Source organism: Pelodiscus sinensis, chromosome 7 (genome assembly GCF_049634645.1).
Source record: "Pelodiscus sinensis isolate JC-2024 chromosome 7, ASM4963464v1, whole genome shotgun sequence".
Classification (NCBI taxonomy): Eukaryota; Metazoa; Chordata; order Testudines; family Trionychidae; genus Pelodiscus; species Pelodiscus sinensis.
The window spans coordinates 32,275,510-32,301,864 of record NC_134717.1 but is presented as its reverse complement, the minus strand read 5'-3'; the positions used below and the strand labels follow the sequence as shown (position 1 = coordinate 32,301,864).

General features: G+C 43.8%; 1 protein-coding gene across 9 annotated transcripts in view; it reads right to left on the bottom strand.

Moving 5' to 3' along the window:
• PKP4 (plakophilin 4) overlaps positions 1–26,355 on the bottom strand; it is a 243,491-nt gene that overhangs the window by 57,469 nt on the left and 159,667 nt on the right. For all 9 annotated transcript variants that reach the window (XM_075933439.1, XM_075933435.1, XM_075933437.1 and 6 more), the window contains one exon: positions 12,086–12,299. In XM_075933439.1, the coding sequence (XP_075789554.1) occupies positions 12,086–12,299 (214 nt within the window). The remainder of the gene's footprint in view (positions 1–12,085; positions 12,300–26,355) is intronic.

Genomic DNA, 26,355 nt, shown 5'->3' with positions numbered 1-26,355 from the left:
AGGGGGAGCTTCAAGCCCTGGGAGCTAACCCCACTGTGGCTCTGCCTTTTAAATGTATTAAGTGCTGTCAGGCTCCTATACAAATTCCCTAATACTACTCCCTAAATTGGTCACAATCCAAACCCCTACACTCCCATCCCAGGTCACCACACCCTTCCAGACCCTGTATCCCAGTCCGCTGCCCCATCAAAATAATTGCCCACCCCTTCCTTATCTTCTTGCATAGTACAGTGGGGGAGAACTGGCCCAGGGTAACATAGGTGGGAAAGCCAGGAATAGAGCCTGAACTCTTTTTCACATTCTCCTGCAGGCCATCCCAATGCTACAATATGAAGCGTTTGTATCCTTGTATACCCCACTGAGCAATGACACATTCTGAATTTGAGAGAATGAGCCTCCAAAATGGAGGTATTAATGTAGAACGAGACATCAGATCATTAAGAAAACTTGTGTTCTTACTAAAGTTTATCAGTGAAGTTTATCTTGAAACACCTCAAGTTAATCAAAAAATTACTTTCAAATGAATAAAGCCACAGAATTCCACATCTGTACTGTCAGCCTAATTACCAAGCCTTGTCCTCATGACATTAACCCAGATCATCTACATCCTCTGTCCCCTGCCCTCACGCTGACCACCTTTATTGTCCCTTCAGCGGGCCATCTGTTTTAACCCTCATCCTCCCCTTTCTTTTTTCTTCTCTCCTATTTAATTCCTAGTCACACTAGCAGAACTGGAGTCTGCTGAGCACAGGTCCTGCCCCAGGACACTCAGCCCTAGTAGCCTACACACCATTGGTTCCATCATTATGCACTGTATTACTGAGTAATTCACCACTGACACTTGTTCCTTGTGATGGTTGGTTCCCCAGTCCCCAGATCCCTTGTACTCAGAGCAATCTCCTTTCCATTTGTGCAACGGGCTGAGAGAAGGGAACAGGTCATCAATTAACAGCAGAGTCCAAGGAACTGGACTCCGTCTCCCAAGGTCACCAGGTACCAGGATATGCTTACAACTCCCTGCATATTCCTCCAACTAAACTCCTAATGATTTTGACTAGCAGTAAATAATGAGACTGCAGGAAGATAAAGTTGAGACCGAAGAATCTTACTGGACAGCCATGTTCCTTCCACCTAGCCCTGTGAAACACCATTATTAGTAAATACTAACCCTTTTTAGTCCTTTTTTCCTTTTTGCATATTAAATTCATTCACATAAAATCTTAATGGAATTAGCAAAGAGCATGTCTGCATCATAAGGCCAAAGTGTTGGTTTATAACAGGGGTGGGCAAAGGGGCCTCAGTGGGCCAGATTTGGCGTATGGACACTCTGCTACTCTCCCGTCCCTAGGCCAATCAAGTCCTGGGGGCGGGAGAAGTGTGCAAAGTCACCTCCTGCCCTGCAAGGGGGGGCACGGCACATAAAATGAAAGCGCCGTGTGCTCTTTGCAGGGAGGGGGCAGGAAGTGCGTGAGGTCTCCTCCTGCCTTGCAAGAGGCGCACAGTACTTTCACTCTAAGTGCCGCGTGCCCGTTGTAGGGCAGGGGCAAAACGGGAGGAGACTTTATGCGCTCCTCTCACCCTCCCAAGCCTTGACTGGCCTAGGGCTGGGGGAGCTTTCAAAGTCTCCTCCTGCCCTGCAAGGGGGAAAGTGCCTAGAGAGAACTGCATGCTGTTCAGGGGGTTGATTTGGACTTGGCCTTGCTTAGGATGATGCCCAGTCTGAGAAAAGTCTCAGTGACAAGAGATATGTGCTCCAAAACCTGGGAAGGGGAGAAACACTTTATGAGCCAGTCTAAGTAGGGGTAGACCTGAACACTCCTTTTTTCTCAGAAACACGCCTTTTGTGAACACCCAGGGAGCCGTAGAGAAGCCAAAGGGGAGGGCTGTAAACTGATAATCAGGGCTCGACAAATCGCTGAATCTACTCGCCCGTGGCGAGTAGATTTCAGCCGGTCGTGCTGCGAGCCCCATTCACTGGTGCTTTGCACATGCGCAGTTCCGGTCTTGTGCATGCGCAGTACGGGGCTGACGAATAGCTCTCGCCAGGATTTGTCTAGTCCTGCTGATAATGATTGTGGCCCACCATGAACTGAAGGAAGTACCTATGAAGAAGTGCAATTGAAGTGTGAAAATAGGCATCTTTGAGATCAAGGGCAGCGTACCAGTCTCCTGTGGTCAGGGATGGAATGATCGAGGCCAACATTACCATCTTGAATTTTGACTTCACTATAGTGAAGTCAAACCAAGGATGGGGCGGAAACTGCCCTTGGCCTTTGGAACCAGGAAACAACAGGAGTAGAACCCTCTACCCTTGAGGTCACAGAATCACAGAATACTAGGACTGGATGGGACCTCGAAAGGTCATTGAGTCCAGTCCCCTACCTCCATGGCAGGACCAAATATGGTCTAGACCATCCCTGATAGACATTTATCTAAATACCTACTCTTAAATATCTCCAGAGATGGGGATTTCACAACCTCCCTGGGCAATTTATTCCAGTGTTTAACTACCCTGACAGTTAGGAACTTTTTCCTAATGTCCAGAGCTCGCTGAACTGCGGCAAGCCCCGCTCGCCAGCTGAGTAGATTGCATTATTTGTCGAGCCCTGCTAATGTCCAACCTAAACCTCCCTTGCTGCAGTTTAAGCCCATTGCTTCTTGTTCTATCCTCAGAGGCCAAGTTTTCTCCCTCCTCCTTATGACACCCTTTTAGACACCTGAAAACAGCTATCACATCCCCCCACAGTCTTCTCTTTTCTAAACTAAACAAACCCAATTCTTTCAGCCTTCCTTCATAGGTCATGTTCTCTAGACCTTTAATCATTCTTGTTGCTCTTCTCTGGACCCTCTCCAATTTCTCCACATCCTTCTTGAAATGCGGTGCCCAGAACTGGACACAATACTCCAAGTGAGGCCTAACCAGCGCAGAGTAGAATGGAAGAATGACTTCTCGTGTCTTGCTCACAACACACCTATTAATGCATCCCAGAATCATGTTTGCTTTTTTTGCAACAGCATCATACTGAAGACTCATTCAGCTAGTGGTCCACTATAACCCCATGATCCCTTTCTGCCGTACTCCTTCTGTAGGTCCTTTGCAACCTCTTCGCAGTCCCCAGATCAAGGAGCTGTTGCACCTCCAACCTTAGGAGATGCTCTAGAAAGGGGTCCCTGAAGAGGGACAGGGAAGGGAGTAGAACTGGATGAAGTATCCGCTTCACACTATGCCTAGGACCCAGAGGTCCATTGTGATATGTGACCAGGCACAGTGGAAAGGGGATAAACAGTTGGTAAATGTCCACTGACCTGAGGTTGGTGCACTGTCCCTGCTCGAACCTTCAAAAGTTCTGCCTGGGATCTTGAAGCTTGTTTGAGGGACTTGTCCCCCGGTTGGATGAAAAGCAGGACTGCTGCCTGCAATTGCTGTTATTGTTTTGGGCCTTGTGCCTAGAGAAGTCTGGCCTGTTTCCCTGCTGGAATGGGCAAGAGGGGACCCTGGAAAGAGAGCATCTCTATGGAGCAGGGATGTGGATGCCAATGGACTTCAAGGTTGACCTAGAATCCTTCAACCCATAGAGGCTGGCATAAGTGTGCTCTGAAAATAGGCCTGCCCCCATCGAATGGCAGGTCCTGAATGGCATTCTGGATTTCTGGTGGGATGCCAGACACTTGGAGCCATGCACACCTCTGCAAGACCAGGCCTGTTGCCATGGTACAGGCTGCTGCATCCGCAGAGCCCAAGGCTGCCTGGAATGCTACATGGAATTCAAAGTTGTCCTCTTCCGACAGGGCCTTCTATTCCTGCCTGGTGTCCGAGGGTAGCGACTTCCTAAACTTATCCATCGTTGCCCAAGAGTTGACAGCATACTTCCTCAGGAGCACCAGCTTGTTGACGATCCTGAGCAGGAAGTGCATGGAAGCTTAGACCTTGTGGCTCAAGAGGTCCGACTGCTTGGCCTCCCTATTCTGGAGGGTGGGAGTGAGTTGGCCCTGACACTCATGATGGTTAGCGGCCTACACCATGATCGAGCCTGGTTGCGGGTGTGAAAACAGATGCTTATGCTCTGCCTGCAAGACAAAGTACTGCTGCTCTGCCCTCTTATCCGTTGGTGCAATAAAAGTGGGCATCTGCCAAAGGGCCTTAGTAATCCTACCTATTGTTTTGTTCAAGGGCAGGGTTACTTGAGACAGGGCCTCTGAGTCAAAAATGTCCGTCAGGATGGAGTCTTCAGATGCCCACTTGAGCTGAACCACCAGGTTCTGTGCCATCCTCTTGAGAAGGTCCTGATGGGTCCAGGTACCCATGGATGGCATTGATGGGGAGGCCAGTCTCGAGGCCTCATCTGGGGAGGACGACGAGTACTTGCATACCATTGAGTCCTCATGATCCTGAGGTCGCTCCGAGGTCTGAGATGGAGCTCCTTGGCTCGGAGGGCACTGGTCCCTTCCAATGAGGGACTAGGGGATTCCCCCTAGGTTGATGTAGGTGAATTAGGCAGTGGCATGGTACAGGGTGGCACCCGGGGTCCTGTGCACAGGGAGCCCACAATGGAGGAGGCACTCCCCTGGGCCTGATGGTATACACATGGGATCCAGAAAGGCCACTTATCTTGGTGTTGCCACTGTAGCGAGGGGAGGTCTGCTGGGGCGACTGGCCAGAGGAGCTGTGATACTGCGAGTGGTGCCAAGAGCAGAACGGAGCCAGGATCTGGAGCAACGCTGGGACCGGGAACATGAGACCATGGCCCAGGCCGCACCAACTCCACTTTGGAGTCCGAGGGCTAGTCAGACTCCGACCAAGATGGAGCCGAAGATAGGCCTGGTGAGCAGTGGCATGAGGAGCGTATGACCATCACCGCCAGCTTGCCCCCACTGCCAGATAAGCAACAAACGCTCAGGTGCTGTAGACTGTGCCAGGACAGGAGTGAGCGCTCCCTCAACTCCTGGGAGAGCATCACCACCAGAATTGTGGGCACCACTGGTGCCAGTTCTGGAGTCGATATGTGAACTAGCAAGTGCGACACTTCAAATGCTGCCGGGCCCGAGGCTCTTGAAAGGGCCAGAACCGGTACCATTCTCGACTATCACCTGCCAGGGTCCAGTACCAACATCTCAGTGTGGACTTGGGACTGGTCATGGTGCACTGAGGGTGGCAAAAGCAGGATTGCAATCAATTCAATCAGCTCCTGCACCACCTCAAATGTGTTCGGTGTGGAGGGCCAATCAACAAGCACAGGCTCCTCCTCTGAATTGAGCTCCCTGGCGCTCAAATGGCCACACACACCCAGGAGTAGTAGACCTTGAGGCGCATCAGGGTGCCTGGACTGAAGGCACACTGCAGAGTGATCTGCCCCTCTCCACTCTCTTCTTTTTACATAGCACCAGGCGCCTCCCACACCAACGGTAGTGCATCCGTGGCCAGTGCTGGGGGGGGGGGGAGGAGTGTATTTTCAAACATTAGTCTCTCTCGCACTGAGTCCGGGGCTTAAAACGGTGACGGAACTTGCAGTTGGCTGGGACATGGGCCTCACCCAGACACTTTAAGCACAAATTTTGAGGGTCTACACAGGGCATAGGCTTAGCTCAATCTGCATAGAGCTTAAAGCCATAAGACTCTGGCATGCCCTGGGGATGGAAAGGGAGGGGGATACAACAGGCAAACCCGGACCCAATGTGAACACTAACTATAACTATGAACAAACGACTTAAACAGGGAAAGCAACTTGGAGAACACTGGGGCTTAACTAGGTGCTAATTAAATGTTAAGTGTGAATACCACTGGGATCATGCTTGTGAGCAAGTGAGAAAAGAGCTCCAACAACTTGTCATGGGCAGTAAGAAGGAACTGAGAGAGTGGAGCCAGCAGGGGTATGTATGTGCTGCTATGGTGTTGCCACTCCAGGGGGCTCCCCTGCTGGCCCAACAGGAACCGCTAATGGAAATCTGTCTGACAATCTGTGCACACAGAATGGCACACCTAAGTGGAACGGACATGAAGAATCTATATTCAGGAATTGTAAATGACTGATTGTTGAGTTATACTTAATTATTCTCAGAATTGTGAGGGGTGGGAATTCAGAAAAAAAGACACCCTCAAATGATTAAAAATGCCTACTCAGTCAGGTAAACTGATCACTATAAAAACTCCATCAGTAATGTCAAAACAAAGAACACATAGTGAAATTAATTATGGGAAACAATTTTCCTCACAAACAGAAGTTTCTCAAATCTCACACCTTATAAAGGATCTGAAAACGAGGTTGGGGAGTGAAGGCAATTTCACTAGGACTGTGGTGAAGCATTGGAATGGGTTATTTAGGGAGGTAGTGAAATCACAGACTACTAGAACTGGGAGGGACTTTGAGAGATCATCAAGTCCAGTCCCCTGCTGTCATGGCAGGACCAAGCACCATCTAGCTCAGGGGTGAGCAAAGGGCACTCTGCAGGCCTAATCCAGCCTCCCAAGCCAGTGGATCCAGCCGGTGGCTGCCCTGCCATTCCCCCAACCCCAAGCCAATCAGGGCCTTAGGGAAGGGAGCTGGAGAGACACGCCAGCTGTTTTAAAACCCTGATAAGCTTGGGGGCAGAGGGAGCACGCTAGGTGTCCTCCCGCTAGGCACCTAGGGGGAACCGCCAGCTGTTTAAAACAGCTGGCTTTTCATTCTACGGGGCAGGCGGAGGAGGAATTGGGAGGACTTCTCCAGTTTTTGATCCCCAGGCCAATCACGGTGGGGTGGGGTGGGGTGGGGGGGGGGGGGGGGGGAAGACACAAAAAGTTTCCTGGCTCTGCCTCTTCTGCCCAAGACCCTGCCTCTTCCGGTATGGCCTGGGGCCACTTAGAAAATTAAAAATTTAAAAAATTATTGCCCACTCTGGTCTAGATCATACCTGATCTATCCAACCTGCTCTTAAATATCTCCAGTGATGGAGATTCCACAACCTCCCTAGGTAACTTGTTTCAGTGTTTAACCACCCTGACAGTTAGGAAGTTTTTCCTAATGTCCAACCTAAACCTTCTTTGCTGCAATTTAAGCCCATCGATTCTTGTCCTATCATCAGAGACCAAGGAGAACCATTTTTCTCCCTGCTCATTTTAATACTCTTTTAGATATCTGAAAACAGCTAACACGTCCCCTCTCAGTCTTCTCTTTTCTAAACTAAACAAGCCCAATTCTTCCAGTCTTTCCTCATAGGTCATATTCCCTAGACTGTTAATCACTCTTGTTGCTTTTCACTGGACCTTCCTCAGTTTTTCCACATCTTTCTGAAACATGGTGCCCAGAACTAGACACAATACTCCAACTGAGGCCTAATCAGCACAGAACAGAATGGAAGAATGACTTCTCCTGCCTTGCTCATCTCGCTCCTGTTAATACACCCCAGAATCATGGTTTTTTGTTTTTTTTTTGCAACAGTGTCACACTGTTGACTCATATTTAGCTTGTGATCCACTATGACCCCTAGATCCCTTTCTGTAGTACTCCATCCTGGACAGTTGCTTCCCATTCTGCATGTGTGAAACTGATTGCGTGAATCTCCATCACTAGAGATATTTAAGTATTTAACTGATTGTGTGAATCTCCATTCCCAGATGTTTTTAAGTCCCATCATGTTTTTAAGCCCTGGCTGGGACGATTTAGTTGGGATTGGTCCTTAGGATGTTAAAATGGGATTATCTTGCTAATCATATAGTTGATACAATTTGGATCAACTATTCGATTAGTTGATAAGTGCTGCTTTCAGAACCACAGAGAAGGTAGCTCCAGGAGCCGACTCCAGCTGGGAATGAGTAGTCCTGGCTCATGTCGGCTCTGGAGCCACCTGCACTGCAGCTCTGTATTTTAAATATAGCCACATTTAAAATGCAGAGGTGCAGCAATCAGCGCTAGCTAGGACTACTCAGTCCCGGCTCATGCTAAGTCCAGCAGCCCCTGGTGGACAACCTTGTTCATGACGGCAAGGGCTGGTCACCATGATCAGCGACTATTCCAGCACCAGCCCATTCACGGCACCCAGGGTTGGTCATGGACAGGGGCTGCTGCCTGATCAGCTCTTGCCCCCGCTCCTAGCCCTGGCCACTGCGAAAAAGGGCTGCTTTGCCGAAGCTTCCCTGTATTCCCCACCCCGCACTGCCTCTGATAGCAAGAGTGGGGGAGGAGCTAGAGAGAGCACAGGGCAAGGGGGGACTGCTTGAGTCCCCATGCACTCTGTGATCCCTGTGGCACTTCTGCTTTTGAAATGTACAAGAGCCCCAAAGGGTTCTTGTACATTTCAAAAGCAGAAGTGCCTTCAGTGGTAGAGGTGCAAGTGGGAACTGAAGCAGTCCCCACTCGCACCGTTACCCCTTCTGTGCCTCTGACTTCCCTACCCCTGTGGAGACAGTGCTGGGGGAAACTGGCTTAAAGTTGGTTCCCCCCAGCACCATCTCCCCTCCCCTTGCTGCCTCTCTCTGATAGAGACAGCAAGGGAGGGGGTAAGTGACTAGTTGAGTGGCTACCAGACTATCTGATAAGCATTTGCTTATCGGATAGTCAACCAGTCGCTAACATCCCTAATTGGTTCTACTTTTAGCAGGGGATTTGACTGATGACCTCTTGACATTTCTTCCAACCCCATGATTCACTTTCACTGCTCCTTTCCTGAAGCAGAGTATGGTAGGACTAAGGCAGTCTCCAGCAAGTGGCCATTATGGGCTTGTACACCCTATCACAGATATGTATCAACAGAGCACACAGTATGTATGCTTATTCTTATGTTTTTACTGTTTTTCCATATGCCTATGATTCCTACCAATCAGGTGAACTTAGATGGACAAAACAGTTAAGCTTATCCTGATACAGCAAAATTCTAGACTTCGAATGAAAACCTTTAAAAAGGCTGAGTAAAACAAAAACTTAACAATGCTATCAAAAATCTGAATATGCTAACACAGTGAAATTCCTTTGTATGAACATGCAATTCCTTTGTATGAACAAGATTCTATACCAGGAAGGTGCCAAACCTTCTATAAGGTTACCTTGTTTAACAAAAAAAAGGAGACAAATTAATTTTGAAAGAATGTTTGCATCTTAGAGAACTGATGATAATGATAATGTCTGTAAGATCACAATGTTTAAATGCTGTCTTGCAATGTCCCTCAATTTTAAGCATTCTGCAGAAAATGTCACCTCAAATATGTTTTAGTAAAACAATAGTTTTCCTTAATTGATATATTTATCAACATTGCTACTATTATTTTAGGAATATTACCATGCAATGCATGTTTTAAACTAACTCAGACAATTTTCATAAACAACTCTTAGCACTAATATAATACTTAATGTAGTATAATAGACTACTTTGGATCTCATAGGGTCCTTACATATCAACAAAAATGTAGTCTATATTTTGTTCTAGATATGGTTCTGTCTCCATGTTTTTCTGCCTTTTCAATAATCTTTTCAATCATAAGCCGATACCTCCTAGTTAAGGAAAAGAATTCCAAAGATAAACATTCATTCTACATAATTCTTAGTTTATTTGGAATAATAAGAAAGGTCACACCCATCCCACAGCATAAGAAATCACATTGGAAGGTGGAATTTCATTAACCATGATGCTAAACATATCTGCTGCAGTTGAAGACAGTAAGTAAACCATTGGAGACAAGAATACTTTTTAAAAAAGGGAACTAACATAATTAGTGCTCAGACATTACTAATGAGATAGACAGAATTTATTTGATGGAAAAAAACTCTGAAAACTCTTAATCATATGATAAAATGCTAACTAGTCCTTCATTACAGAATGAAGGTAAGTGTTATACTGAGAGGCACTGTATAATAAGAAATGTGATGAATACTTTGAAGCACTAATTAACAATGCTGAGATTTATTTGAAATTTAAGAGAAATCCCATTTAGTGTTACCCAGTGACATAAATCCGTACTATAGATACCCTTTGATATATAGATGAGGATGTGATTTGCCATCTGTAGCTCTGTATTTCCATATTTTGTAATTGTTAACCAAATAATTGAAATTATTGTATATTTTACCTTGAACGCTTTACTTTTTTTAATATATTGATACTTAAAATGTCTTTAAAAAAATCTCTGACCTTCAACAGTCTACATGGTGGGTTTTTCAAAAGTGCTTGGCATTGATATAACTCTGCTCTACCTGAAGTCAATGCCATCAACTTCCAAAAGGGCAGAAATAATCCATCATTCAGCAATTTTGAAGACCCTACCTATAGTTTTTAATAAGAGCTGGAAGAATCTAAGAGATACAAAGCCACCTTTCTTAAAGCATCTACTTGAAATTATTTAAAATAGAAATGCATTAATATATTTGAAAATTCTATTTTTACTCACAGCTTACATACTGTAATTTTGTAAAAGATTATAGCATATTCTTCATACAAAATGAAAAGATTGAATTCCTTCTGTTACTTTAATCTGAACCCAGTTTTAGCTTTGCAATTTAGATGTATCTAGCACATATCTGGTATAACATGATGCACCAACTAGACACATTTTAGTATAAGAACCATTAAATAACCTGTCTCCTCTTTCTAAGGAAATAATTGTATCCCTTAAAATGTTAAGCAAAAGAGCTGTCAAATAGCTGAAACAAATAGTTAAAGGCTTTGGCTTTTCTATTATCTTATAACATCTTCAACTCCTTAACATCAGTATGTAACTTATCTTTAGATTACCTAATAAATCATGTCAATTGATGTATATTGAGTAACTTTTGTTGGTAAAAATGGAACTCCTTTGCATGCAATGGTTTATTAAACAACCAGGTGCACTTACTTTTCATTTAGTGCATGTAATGAAATGGATATTTGTAGGAACCTGCCATTTTTAGAATCACTTCACTAGACTGCATGTGGAACATTTTGTAACATATCACACAATTTCCCAGAACATCTTTTGACACTACATTATGTTACACAAGAGATATTCAGTACAAAATTTAACTTCACATTGTAATTTGAACAATTGTATGGTTATGCAGGAGGCCAGTTACCCTCAGATGCACTCTGGACATCTGATTGTTTAAACAGAGTAATAGAAATACACATGTAAGCAACTAGATTTAGGGCAATTAAATACCTCTATATTTATGAATAGCGTGATGATTTAGACAAATGTGTTCTATATTAGATAACTGAATTTGTTTTTAAACTAGATGCAAGAGTTTAAATTTTCATTGTTTAATTGATCCAAAATAACCGATGCTTATTATTTCTCATGATATATTTAGAAGTGCATTGGCAGATACATGACCAGAATATATTTCCAAATGGAGTTTGAAAAAGTTGGAACATCTGTAGCTGACCTTGGAGCTACAGTACATGTATCATAGTCAAAAGAATTAAATAATTTACCTTAGCTATTGCTAAGATAACATTAAAAAAAACCTTTTGGCATAATTTTGCTGACTGTTTTATATTTGCTAATGTTGTGTCATATGTGTTGAATACATTTTTAACACAACCGTTTAGTGTATTTCAAATTTCTTTTAATCGCAGAAAATATGTCTATAATATTTCTATAAGATTACCTTTAAGTATAAAATATAAATTACTGTGATATTGACTACAATAAACATCAGCAAGGAAATGCTCTACAACTAAAAAAAACCCTAAGCAATTCAAAATATCTAAGTACTACATCAAACAACGAACCACAATACATGCTTACTTCTGGGTCCTTTTTTGGAATTCTACAAGATTAAGTTTAAAATAGTTGTCAGTATAATCCTAAACATGTAACAAGGTCAGTGCAGTGCTTAATACAACAACATTCACATAGGACTCGAGGACGGCATGTGTGGACCAAATTTATTTCTAAATTGGACATTTAGTTATTCTACATTTTTCACCAGGTATCTCTGAGTGTAAACAACTCAGATTTAAGTGACAATTACCACAATCAAGTCATCTAGATTCATAGATTGACAAAATTAGTAATGCACAAATAACATTCTAATGGATACCCTGCAATGTTAGCATGCATTTTCTAGCCAAAGAGCTTAGTTTCACTGCCACAGATAAATTTACTTCATCAGATGCTATTTCCTTTCCCAATACATACCTGTTACAAGCTCTCTTATTTCTGCATCAATAGATTTTCTTAACAATCTCAAAAGGGCAGGTATCCCACCAACATTCTTCATTGCTATTTTATTTTCATCAGTTGACTTTCCATAAACTAAGTTTCTCAGTGCACCACAAGCGTTCTTCTGAACTTCAAGGACTCTGTGATCCAAAAGGTCAACCAGATGTTTGATTCCTCCTAACCTACATACCTAGAAAATAATACTTAATATTAGTTGAAATTAATGGTTAAATTTAAGTTTCATTCTGTACATAAAAATAAAACTACAAGGCTCATCATTAACCATGTACACAGTTACACTTTCACATCCCTTCTGCTTACTGAGCTGTTAGAAGACATTCAGGGGTGCCTTAGAACTAAATAACACCACAGAATACTGAGAGCCAGGACTAGCTGTAAACAAACTTTATGGGACTGTGGAAAACTTGTCCACACTCCTGATAAATAGACATCTCGCTAACTAAAAAAATGCCAGATCACAGATGTTGGTGGACCAGAGAATGCAGATTAGAGAGGTTCAACCTGTGCATGGCAAATGAAAACAATAAGGGTATGTCTACACTAGCCCCCTAGTTCAAACTAGGGAGGCTAATGTAGGCATTCGAACTTGCAAATAAAGCCTGGGATTTAAATATCCCGGGCTTTATTTGCATGTTCCCGTCCTGTCGCCCTTTTTAAATCCCACTAGTCGGAACTAACTGCCCGCGGCTACATGCGGCAGTCAAACGTTAATTCGAACTAAGGACTAGCCTATTTTCTCTGCTCAAGCTTCCCCTCATCAATGAGAGCCAGTTATAGATGAAGTTGTACTTGACCATCAGTGCCTGGAAGATAAAAATCCAGAACCAAAGGGAGGGCGGTGACCTTTCTTTCCTCCCAAAGGCTGTGTCCAGGACTCAGGGTTTTTTTCGGGAAAAGTAGCCTTTTTCCGAAAAAACTTCCCCTGCGTCCAGACTCAAGCCGCGTTCTTTCGAAATTAAATCGAAAGAACGCGGCTTTTCTTTCGATGGCGGTAAACATCATTTCACGAGGAAGAACGCCTTCTTTCGAAAGTTCCTCTTTCGAAAGAAGGCGTTCTTCAATGTAAATAGGGCTTCTTCAAAAGAGAGCATCCAGACTCACTGGATGCTTTCTTTCAAAAAAGCAAGCCGCTTTTTCGAAAGTTCAACGTGCAGTCTAGACGCTCTCTTTCGAAAGAGCCTCTTTCGAAAGTATCTTTCGAAAGAGCCTCTTTCGAAAGTATCTTTCGAAAGAGCCTCTTTCGAAAGAGGCTTGCAGTCTAGACATAGCCAAAGAGATTTCTATCTATATTATTTAAAGAAGTGTTTCCTGCAGGATGACAGAATGATATCACTCTGCATCCCACAGCCCCTCTCACCTCAGATGCCCCACCTCCTCCCTTCCTTCCTGTTGCTAACCCAACAGTAATTTACAACCCATGGCTCCAGAGCAGCAGCAGCACTGAAAGTAATCTGCTGCTACTGGTGGTGGGCTTCTGGTGGTGAAAGGGAAAGGAAAATTGCAGGGGGGAGGGGGGAAGGGGAAGAGGGAGCAGAGGGAGGCCCGTTTTGGGTGTGTGTGTCAGAATGGGGACACTGCAGCCCCTGAACTGGGCTAGGAGGCACCCCAGCCCTAAAGTGATGCCATAAGGCACCCCCATCCCTGGGCAAGGGCTGGATGTCCCTCTGGCAGCTGCCGGAGGGACATCCAACCCAGACTTAGGGGCTGGAGTGCCTCCCCATGGGGTGACCCCTGGGCCAGAGTGCCTCCCATGGGGTGACTGCCAGTCCTGACTGCCCCCCAAATTGGGTCTCTGCAGTGCAGCCCCTTGCCCACAGTCCTTGCCACTGCCCCCTCCTCCCACACTGCTAGGCCCACATGAAACCTGTTAAAGTAGACCTCCCTCAACTACCTAGTCCTCTGCAGAAATAACTTACAAATATTGAACCTAGAGGAAATACGGGCTTCTCCCAGGTGGTACAAACAGGGTTGTGACCATCATTTACTGTGAAGGACTTCTGGCAGTCTACACAGCTCTTAAAGCTGGTGTGGATGTGTTTTGCATGTTGTTTTTGCTGCCAGAGAGCTACCCAAAGGGGTGCCTCAATGAGAGCATAACACTCAAAAATAAATGAATATAAAGTAACTAAACTATAAGCTAACTATTCCTAACTATTTACAAGGAAAAGGCCAAAGAGTACCAGTGAGCACGGAGGTTCCATCCCAGACCACATGTTAAGAAGGAACTGAAATAATGGCAGTGAAGCCCCTTTTATGCCCTCAGTGCTTGGCAGAAGGAGAGCAGGGGCACATGTGTGGACCAAAACATATTGCTAGGAAAAATTCTTGGAACGCATGAGTTATGTAAAATGCACTACAAACATAGGGACAGATATTCAAAGAAGACTGAAAATTTAATAAAAAGTTTAGTGTTTCTATTTATTCCAAGGGAATAACATGATTCTGAACAAAACACACTATTAGGGCTTAGCCAAAACTATCAAATGGAAATTTTAAAGATGAAACCTTTTATATCAAGTTATCGAAGAGTTGTGCCTAGATCTTAAGATGATAGATATATATAAATATATTATATTTTTATTGATATATGCACACAACCCCCCCCCCAAATAAGCAGAAAAATTGTAGAAGGAATATTGAAATGCAAAATCAGTAATATATTTCAAATTTTGTAACTCATCAGATCAACTCTTCTTAAGTAGAAAAAGGAAATAAATGAATATCTTGTGAATTTGGACCTTTTTTTAGTCATGTGTTTAACAAAAAAGTCTGGTTTTTAGAAATAAAAGCCCTGTAGTCAATAAAATGTTACTGTAATCTAGTTTACTATGGTTGGAGTTACAGTGCAATGGACAGTCTAGCGCACTTGTATTTCCATAATATTGTTACATTGCAAATTGGCCCTATGTGTATGAATCACACGCAGACTGATAGTATTATGCAATTACTATGTCAGCAATCTCTAATTCTGTATCTAGAGTACACATGAGAGTGTATAAATGTCTATAATTATTTATATTATAAGATTCCTGTTGCTGGGACACTGGTTCTTCTAAAATTCTATTCTACACCAAGCACAACCCAAATTAACTATATTGTGGGATATCCATTATAAGTCTAATTTTTGCACCTTTTGATGGAAGGAGCAATGTTACCAAACATTATAACTTTAGTTGCACCCAAGTAAGGCAAAAATATGCAGAGCAGATTATCTGTTTTCCATTTTTAAATCCCTCTATTGTGCAACAAACAAGACAGGTCATATAGTAGCAAAAATATCATTAACATATGAAACCTCAATGACATCTAGAAACATCAAAGTGAGTCAAGTAAAGAATGAGTGTTTTACATTCTTTTCCATGCCTTAGTCATAACTTGATTGAATGCTGTTTTTGATGTGTAATATAAAATGAAATTTGATTCAGAAATCCATTCACAAGGCCTTTTCACTGAATGACCATTCAGCTATTCAATTAACTGAATTAAACACATCTTATAATTATCAGGGTTGTCTTCAAGTCGTCATTGTCAAGTCCAAGTTGAGTCTCAAGTCACTACAGTTCAAGTCTTAAGTCGAGTCTCGCGTCCCTAAAGTCACTTTCAAGTCAAGTCCCAAGTCAAGTCTTAAGTCTTAATTTAAAAAAATATCAAGTCACTTTTGTACAAGCCATCCATATTGGCATTTTTGGACAATTTTTTCACCAAGTCGATTTAACAAAATTAGCAACTCTCAAGTCAAGTCTCAAGTCACAAACAATGAACCCGAGGCGAGTCTCAAGTCGAGTCACCTAGGCAACTTACGTTGCACTCGAGTTCAAATCATGGGACTCGAGTCAACAACACTGATAATTATGGTCATTAATAATATCAAAGGACACTTCTTTTTGTAAATAAAAAAAAAAAATCAAAAGAACTGTCATAAAAGACAGTTCATGAAATGATGCACCAGTAACTTATTCAAGAAAAAAAATGCAAGTTGTTGATGTTCTTTAAATATGTTCACTGCTTATTCATTCTGTTTAGTTTCATAGGTAATTTGAATAGTAAAGACTGGATCATTGTAGATAAGCAATTTGCATACCTCCACATTTTTCAGAAATACAAGCATTTTAGTTTATTTTGCAAGGCTTTTAATACACTTGATACTCTAGTAAATTAATCTGACCCATATAATACTGATGAAATAATGAACGTAAATAATGAAAAATTCAAGTTAAGGCTGCTCTAGATAAGGCTTTACTGATCTGGGTGGTAAACAAATTATGAGCCCTCTAATCCAAAATAGCCTCTTGGCTCCTTATCTTTGATTTGACAGAGGCATTTTCCTTGTTCATCGCTCCTTCCAAGGAGTCACAGACTCCTTCAAGCCTCCTCAAGTTGAGTAAATCTCCATCCAGAATCCTAATTTAAGGGAGAATTCCTCCTTAACTGATGTAATGTAAGCCTGTCAGGGAGGAACTGATAAAAACCTAATTGAAGCAGTCTCTTTTGCAAGACTGAAAATAGTCTTCTTCCCTACTGGAGACCTGCACAAGCAAGTTCATTCAGATCTAGTGTTACAGAACTTCCTATGGTTTGCTTATCCCAATGCACACAGAATGGAATGATTTTTCCTTTCTCAGAGTAGTTCTAGATACCCATAGCATGGAGCTGAAAGGACTGGGGTATTTTTGCTTTTTTATGAAAGTGACAAAAACTTGTCTCTTTCTTGTCCAGGCTGAACTAACAAATTCAGTCTCTTGGGCCAAATAGGGTTGCCAGGTGTCCGGTTTTGAACTGAACAGTCCAGTGTTTGAGCTTTCTATCTGGGAAACAAAGTGAGAAAATAACGGACATATACATGTCCAGTATTTTCTAATTAAGTACGTTTTACTATTATCATATTATGATGTGACTCGTGAGTGAGTATTTTCGATTACTCTCTAGGCCTGTACTATGCGCTACTATGCTGATTTTTCACTTGGATATGAGTATCAGTATGTAGTTGCGTACTGCCTGGCTGGTAGACATGCTCACGCCGTATGAGAGCGTCTACCAGCCAGGCAGTATGCAACTACGCAGTAGTGCTGAATATTTTCTTTTTATAAACATATGATTCAAGAAAGTGTTGTCCTTTGTCTAGCTTTCATCTTTCTCATATCTCACAGCGCTCTTTTAAGGTAAGGAATATTTTTTCAGCAAAGAACCTGCTGCTCCAGATTTATTTAAACTGGTTCAATATTCTGTTTCAATTCCTGTGTCAAATGCTGGTGCAGAAAGAATTTTTAGTGTCATGGGTAAGCTATGGACCGATGAACACAACAGATTGAGTGTTGAGTCAGAAAGAGGTCAACTTTGCGGTTTTTTAAATATACCTTTCACTTGTTTGGAAACAAAAGATGAGTTTTTTAAAAATAAAAAAAAAATGATAAAAGCCACACAATCTAAAGTAAGATATAAGATTTAATGTAGATTGTTGTCAATAAACTTCCCATATTATGTACATATTTTTTTGGTCGACAAATTTTTATTAAGTGTGTCCGGTATGTTTGTTGAAATGATCTGGCAACTCTAAGGCCAAAACCTCATGAATAATTTCTATGTATCAGTCCCTGTGTGTATGAAGTGTGGCCTTAATACATATATAATACTACTGATTTGGTTAGAGTATAATATTAAAAATAAATGCACCAAGTATTCATTACTAATTCAAATTAAACAAACAAGCAAGAACTAAGCTTACTATATGTGAATTTATAAGAACAGTGCATCCAAGAGCCATAAGCCAAAATATAGAATTAAACTACAAACTACACTTCTGAAACATATTAAGGAAAGCATTACCTTCACCTACGAGATAAGATCAACATTGTTACTATTACTAGTGTAACAGGATTGCTCAGGGAAGTAAGGAGCGATGAGGAGTCCTGTGGCACCTTATAGACTAACTGAATCTGACGAAGTGGGTCTTTGCCCACGAAAGCTTATGCTCCTACACTTCAGTTAGTCTATAAGGTGCCACAGGACTCCTCATCGCTTCTGCAGATTCAGACTAACACGGCTACCCCTCTGATCAGGGAAGTAAGGTACGCCATATTTGTCTGTCATGACCAATTGCATTGTTGGTTACATCACAGAACTGGAAAACAACCTTTCTGGGCTTCCTAGTGACCCTCAGGTGGTTGAGACTAAGGATGTGAAATTAAATTAATCAACTAATTGAATACTCGATGTAATTTGCATTGATTATTCAATTACTTGATAAGGGCGCCTCCGCCTTTGAAATGCTGCAAGAGCCTTGCTGGCTCTTGTTACATTTCAGAGGCGGAAGAACTGTGGGGAACACTGCCAGTGGGGGACTCAAGCAGTCCCCCGCAGGTCCTGAGCTCCCTGCTTTTGAAGTGGACGAGAGTTCCAGAACGGCTCTTGTACATTTCAAAAGCAAAGCGCTGCCATGAGCACGGGATTAGCAGGGGACTCAAACAGCATTTGCTTATCGGATAGTTGACTAGTCGCTTACATCCCTAGTCAAGACTTAATTCTACCCTCCCATAGATGCACCATCCAGTGTGACTGAGCCAGTATTATCTGTGACAGACAAAAAGTTGCTGCAGATTATTTTACCTTGACCTCTATAGCAGGGGTCAACAAGTTTTTCACAGAAAAATCAGTTGGGGACCACACAAGTAAGAACAACAACAATAACCCCCCCCCCCCCGCAAACCACCAGCCCTCACTGATGTGGCCCCCAACTGAAACACCTTGCACCGTGGTGTTCCAGTCCCATAGTGGGGGAGGGGAGGTGCAAGGAGGAAGGGAGGACTGAGATTCAAGAGGTCAGATTACCTCTTCTCGGATTCCAGGGTTAATTGATGTTGTGGGCCCCTTAGGGGTGGGGACAAAATGAGGCATATGAGGGACTTGCTGAGTGGGATAGGGGTGCAGGATTTGGGTGGTAGGTGGGGTGCAGGAGGGGTGAGGTTGCAATGTGTGGGTGGGAGGTAGGGTGCAGGAACAAGCTGGGAATAGGGTGTCTGGCCAGGGGGAGGAGGTAGAAGCAAGAGAAAGTACAGAGTCTATCCAGAAGGGAGGGAGAGCAAGAGCAAGGGATGGTGCAGGAGACGCTGGGGGTAAGGTGTTTGGCCAGGAAGAAGGTGCAGGAGCAAGGGAGAGTGGAGAAGAAGGTTGGTGGTAGGTTGTGTGGTCAAGGGGGAGGATGCAAGAGCAGACTGGGAGTAGGACCTTGGGCCAAGGGGGAGGCTGCAGGAGCAGGCTGGGGTTAGGGTGTCTGGCCCAGGAGGGAGGGTATAGGAGCGGGCTGGGGGTAGTCTATCTGGCTGGGGGAAGGTAGGTATCTGGTTGGGGGGGAGGGAGCAAAATAGGCTGGGGATGTAGGATCTCGGCTTCGGGGTATAAGTGAGCAGGCTGGGAGTGGGGGGGGGGGTCTTAACAGGGCGGTGAGTGAAGGGGCTGGGTGTGTGGGGTCTTAGTAGGGTGATGCCCAGGGGGGCACTTACTGGCTTTCGTGCTGCTGGCAGCACTGAGTCTCAGGCTCAGTCTCTTGCTGCTCCCATTGGCTGAATTCTGGCCAATGGGAGCAGCAGGGAAAGCCTCTAGGATGCGCATCCCTGCACTGCTGTTTCCCCAGCTGAGGGAGGGAGAATAGAAGCAGCAGTGCACAGAGACACTTCCGGCTCTGCTTCTTTCCCACAAGCTGGATCTGGCGGGGATGCTCAGCTTCTGTCCCTCCTTCCCCCCACTGCAGGAAGCTTGTGCTGGTGCTCCAACCTTTGGTAGGGGAGTCATGAGACTGGAGCTCCAGCGTGGGCTCCCTGCTTCAGGGGAAGTAAGAAGGGGGTTGAACTTGAGATGCAAAAGTGACATATTTGGCTCCCTACTGAGCCATATTTAGCTCAGGAGCTACAGGTTGCTGACCGCTGCTCTAGAGCAAGGTGTATGAAATTAAGGACTGATTTGCAACTAGGTCACAATTTAGTTCCTGGTCAGCTCCTAGGGCAGGGCATCTATGCACTCTCACTTCCTTGAAGGTAGTGGCAAATCCACAATCCGAGCCTGTATAGTTATAAATCTAGACAAAGAATATTATTGCCAGTCAGTAGAGATAAAGATCCAACAAAATATCTGGTGGCCTGACATGGGTTAACCCTGGTGAACCATATCTGGCCCAGCCAATCCTGAGTTAAGACTGTGAGCATGCAGACAAAACCCACCAGCCACACACGTGGGAAAGAATTCTCTGCAGTAACTCAGAGTAAAGCATGACATTCCCTCCATAAACATACCAAGTTCAGTCTTGAAGTCTAATTTCAAGCCTAAAATTATTGATAAACAGTTTATATCCATATACTCTTGTGTCAAAATTAGCACTTAACTTAAATAACTCTGCCCTCCCCTTCTTATGTATTTGTACAAAGCAATCCTAACTTTGCATGGCTTCCCTTGGCTGGAAATGGTGAACCAGAGCCAATGGGAACCATGAAACTCAGTGACTGTGGAGCCATTAGATAAACCAGAGCGGCCCCTTAGCAGCTTTCTCCAAGTGGGTCCGTGACCAACTTTGAGAAACGTTGCCCTATTGCCTTCTTTTAGCTAGGCTAAACAAACCAAGCATCTCCTTCCATAATTGTAAGTTTTTCATTCCTATTTGATCATCCTTTTAGCTATTTTCAGCACCGGAAGAGCTGAGAACCCACCTGTTCCAATTTAATTCATCTATCGTAAACATGGGAGACAAGAACTGCACACATTATCCCAGAGGAAGTCTCACCAGTGCCTTTTATAATGATATTAACACTTTTCTGTCCATGCTGGAAATATTCACCTGATGCATCCTTGGACTACATTAGTGTTTTTCATAGCTGCATCACACTGATGGCTCAGAACCATCCTCTGATCAACAACTACACCTAAGTCCCTGCTCCTTCCAACTGATACGACCCCAACTTCTAGCAAAATTCTTGTTAGTCCCAAGTGCATGAACTTTTCACTATTAAATTTCATCCGTTTTCAAGGTCATACAAATCTTCTGGAATGATATTCCGGTCCTCCTCCATACTGGTAGCACCACCCAACTTTGTGCCACTCATGTTTTGTCAAGACTCTCCCGTTTTTTGTACCAATGCTGTTAATTAAATCCACTATATATTTGAGTTTGTCTGTCCATCCAAGGATTGCCCGTCCCTAGCTTCCCATCTCACAGGCACCCATTAGGCCAGAGCCTTCCCTCCCACCCCGTTTCATATAGGAACATTATTGGCTGTTCCCCTTCATCAGGGAGTGAGGAGAAAGTACAGAGTTTGTTGCATTCCTCACTCTGGCTTGTGACCAAAGGAGGCAGATGAAGCTGGAAATGCCCCAGCTGGGAAACATGCACCCCTCCCCCAGCTGTGCCTGCAGAAGTTGCGGTGTCCATGGAGAGGCACTTCTCACTTGGCTCCAAGCTGCTACGGTCAGAGAAAGCGGTTGGGGTAGTCCTCTCTCCCTAGGGCAGCCTGAATACTGAACCCTTCATCCTCAGCCCACCACAGAGCAATGATTTAAACGAAGCACGTACATTTTCATTTTGTTTTTCAAAAAACAAAAAAATTGAGTCAATGACCTGAGCAATGCTGGGCAAATCTTATAGTATGAAATAAACTAGGCCCCAAGACCAACCCTGAGGATCTCCATAGTAATCTTCCTCCAGCCTGATAGTTCACTTGTCACAGATGCATTTTAGTCTCCCCTTTAACTAGTCACTTTTCAATTCTCATTAATCTCCTTTTTCTCCAATTTAATTAAATTTCCCAGGTATAGTGTATCAAAAAATGTGTCAAATTCCTTACTGAAAGCCATGAGATCAGCTCTCCTATATTTCCTTTGTCAATTCTCCAGTCATATGATATGATTCCGGATTTTACAGATTTATGAATATCCTTGCTATTGGGCTTGCAATTTCATTGGCCAATTCCTTTCATAGTTTTGGATGGAGATTACCTGGGACCCCCGATTTAGTCCCATTAACATGTTTGTGTTTGACTTCTATCTCAGATGTGCTAATTTTTACTGCCATATCCTCATTTCCATTAGTCACTCTGCCACTATTCTTATACTTATTGCCCTTATTAGAAACTGAGGCAAAATATTTGTTTAAGTGTTTCGCCACTCCATCATTACCTTTAACGTCCACCTCATCTCCAGAGTTTGGTAGACCCAGTTCTTCTGTCCTTGTTCTCTTTTTATGTATATAACTATAAAACCTTTTACTATTGGTTTTAATTACCTTTGCAAGGTACAACTCTGCTTGCCTTTTGGCAGGTTTTTTTTTCTATATTTTCTGAACTCCTAAAGGATCTTTGCTGATCCCTCCCATCTTCCATTCCTTGTAGGATTTCTGCTCTCTCTTAATAATCTGTTTGACATGCTTTCTCGTCCAGCTTGGTCTGCAAACCTTCCCTGATATTCCCTACCCCCGCCCCCTACACACACACTTTGTTTGGGATGCAGGCTTCAGACAGCTTTTACAAATTTGATTTCAAGTATTTCCACACCTACTCCACATTCAGATCCTTGAATTCTACTATTAATAGTAGCACTTCCCTTCCAATCTATGTCTGTGTTGTCAAAGTCTCTCATAACCACACAATTCCTAGTAGTATTTATTTATTTATCCATACCCAAATCAAATCCTTAGATATCTGCAGCATACCTCAAGTCCTATTCTAGGGGAACATCTAGTAGTTCCTTAAGTGATTTTGACCCCAAAAGACTCTATCTATCCCCTCACTTCTACCTTCTTTACAGTCTATATCATTGATAGACAATGCTTCTCTATCATCTTTAACCTTATTTTCAGCTATCATAAATAGCACACACTCTCACTCTCCTTTCAATACCTGTACTCTAGTCATGACTAGCCCGCCATGTTTTATTATCATGGGTTTCACTTCCTGCACTAGTTTTAGTTCCTGCACTTTGTTACCCAGGTTGTTTGCATTGGTGTACAATCAGTTATTTCTGCTTAGCTACACCCAGGTTTCAACACATCATTTCACTGCCAGTATCACCTACCTGACTGCTAGCTTAATTGGTATTGTCACTATCTTTCCTCTTGATGTCCATTCTCCTACGCATTGCTGTTCCTTTCTCCATTGCTGTATTCTCTCTTTCTTGATTTTCTCCCTGGCCAAATTAGGTAGGTTTGGGCTCAAATTTTAAATATATAGACTAAATGAAGAAAGGTGTGAACAACACCTAATAATGTCAAGCATTTAATAAACAAGCACTTAAAATTAGTTTTCTAAATCCAGATGAGATATAGACAAATAGCAAGGAAATCCCAGTTTTGCTCCCATAATTTGTTGGTTCCTTTATTAGCTCCATCTCCGTTTTTTCACCTAAATATTTTTTAAATAAATAACTGCTTAAGGGAGATAGTGAATAAGATGTGCATGTAAAAGGTGTAGGACATAGCAAATTCCTTCTACAACTGCTGTTTTATTGCTGCTGTATGAAAGGAATAAAATGATGGCCAGGAACATCTTTATGTACAAAATTTACATAGATTCCAGACATTAACTATGTTCTTCCATGTACCTGTATCTTCCCTCCACATCATGCTAGGTAAACACTGCCCATAGTTCCATATATATTCAAGTTTGTTTTGCTTTGATTAATGCTTTACTGTACACAAAATGGTTACTTACCTCGTTACTGTTGTTCTTTGAGATGTGTTGCTCATGTCCATTCCAATTAGGCGTGTGTGCGCCGTGTGCATACATTTCAGAGCTTTTTCCCTTAGCAGTACCTGTTGGGCCATCCAGGGAGCCCCCTGGAGTAGTGCCAGCATATCGGTGCATATATACCCCTGCTGACCCCTCACCCTTCAGTTGCTTCTTGCTGGAGTCCTCCAACAAAGGGGAGGTGGGTGGGATTTGGAATGGACATGAGTAATACATCTCAAAGAAAAACAGTTACAAGATAAGTAACCATTTTTTCTTCGAGTGCTTGCTCATGTCCATTCCAATTAGGTGACTCTAGCAGTGTCCTAGGAAGTGGGGTCGGAGACCAACACTATCTACATGTAAACAGTCTGCAGCACAGCCCTGCCAATGGTCGTCTGTGTCCTGGCCTGCTGAGTAATGACATAGTGCTCTGAGAAAGTATGCACAGAGGGCCACATGGCTGCCCTACATATGTCAAGGATAGGTACTTGCACTAGGAACACCAAGGACATCAGCTGCCCCCCTGTAGAGTGTGCTGTCAGTGGAGGTGCTGGTCTACTCGCGCTGTCATAGCATTTCTTACTGCAGGAAGTAATCTAGGTGGATAGGCATTGGGCCGAAATCGGTGAGCACTTCACCCTCTCAGCTACTGAAATAAAAAGTTGTGGAGATCTACAAAACTTTTGTCCTTTCTACATAGAATGCTAGGGCCCTTCTAACATCCAAGCAATGTAGGGCCTGTTCCCTAGTCAGGGCATGAGGTTTTGGGAAGAACACCAGTAAAGTAAATGTCTTGTGACATATGAAATTGAGAGACCACCTTCGGGAGGAAGGCTGGATGGGGATGCATTCTAATCTTTAACTTAAAAAAAAAAATCATATAAGGGAGCTCCAAAATGAGGGCCCTCAGTTCCGAGATCCTCCTGGCTGAGGTGATTGTGATCAAGAATGCCACCTTTCACAACAAGTGTTTCAGAGAGCAGGCTCAAAGGGATCCCTCGTAAGACCCCTCAGGACCAGATAGAGATCCCAGGATGGCACCAGAGGGTGCGTGTAGGGAAACAACCTGTCTACCCCTTCCATGAACCTCTTTACCAATGTACTAGCGAACACGGATCTATGACCCATCCCAGGGTGAAAGGCCACAATCGCTGCTAAATGCACCTTCAGGGAAGATGTAGCAAGGCCTTGATGACTAACCTGTAATAAATAATCTAAGATTAGAGGGATTGTATCACACATTGAGCGTACAGTGCTCTGGTAGAAGGTTTTCTAATCTCTAGCAACTGCTCCTGTGAGCAAAATTGTTCTAGCCCTGTCAACCATGTGGTGGAGGGTCACTAGATTCAGGTGGCATCCCTCTTCCCAAATCTTGGGTGATCAGTTTTGGACTAGCAGCAGCCTCATCATGTCCTCCGCCGCTAACTCAAACAGGGTGATGAACCAGTGTTGCTAAGGCCACATCGGCGCCACCATGACGACCTCTGCCCCGAATTGCCTGACCTTGATGAGGGTCTCGTGAATTAGCAGGAAAGGGGAAGGCATACAGCAGCCCCCGGGACCACTGGATATGCAGTGCATCCCCCTGAGACCCGAGACCATGGCCCACGAACAAGCAGTAGCTCTGACATTGGGCATTGTTCCATGAGGCAAACAGATCCAGATGGGGTTAACTCCACCTCTGGAAGACTCTCTCTATAATATCTTTCCTGATGGTCCACTCGTGGGCCTGAAAGGACTGACTGAGGTTGTCTGCCAGAACATTGTTGAACACTAGAAGATAGGACACCTCCAGACAGATGTTCTGGGAAATGCATTACTCCCACAGTTCTAGGGTCTTTGCAAAGGGGAAAGGAATGAGCTCCACCCTGTTTGTTGGTACAATACATGGTAGTCGTGTTTTCTGTCAGCCCCACGACCACTCTGTTCTCCAGGTTCTCCACTCTGTTCTCTAGCCTGACCGTCCTGAGCTCTTTGACATTTATGTATAGGGAACTCTCCCCTGCGGACCACGTACCTTGAGTCCTGAGGGTTCCCATGTGGGCTCCCCAGGCCGCATCCAATGAGTCCATATACAGCTGCACTGATGGGATCTACTTGACAAACGGGACCCCCGGACATACCGTCTCCTCCTGTTTCCACCAGTCCAGTGAGCAGAACACCAACTCTGGCAAGGTGACCACTGCATCCAGAGATGACTGTGTTGGGTTGTGGATGCTACTTAACCACCTCTGTAAGGATCAGAGCCTTAGCCTGGCGTGGCTCACCACATAGGTGCAAGCTGCCATATGGCCCAGTAGTCTCACACATGTCCTCGCTGTGGTTAGGGGACCTCTGGAGGTCTGCGATCATTGAGCTTAGTCAGGACCCTGTCGCTGGGCAGGGACGCCCTTTTGATGGTGGAGTCCATGTGGGCCCCCACAAACTATTATCTGAGTGGAGTCTAGAGTGGATGTCTCCTCATTTATAAAGGAGGCCTAGCTCAGAAGACAGCCTCTGGGTCACCTCAATATGTCTTATCAC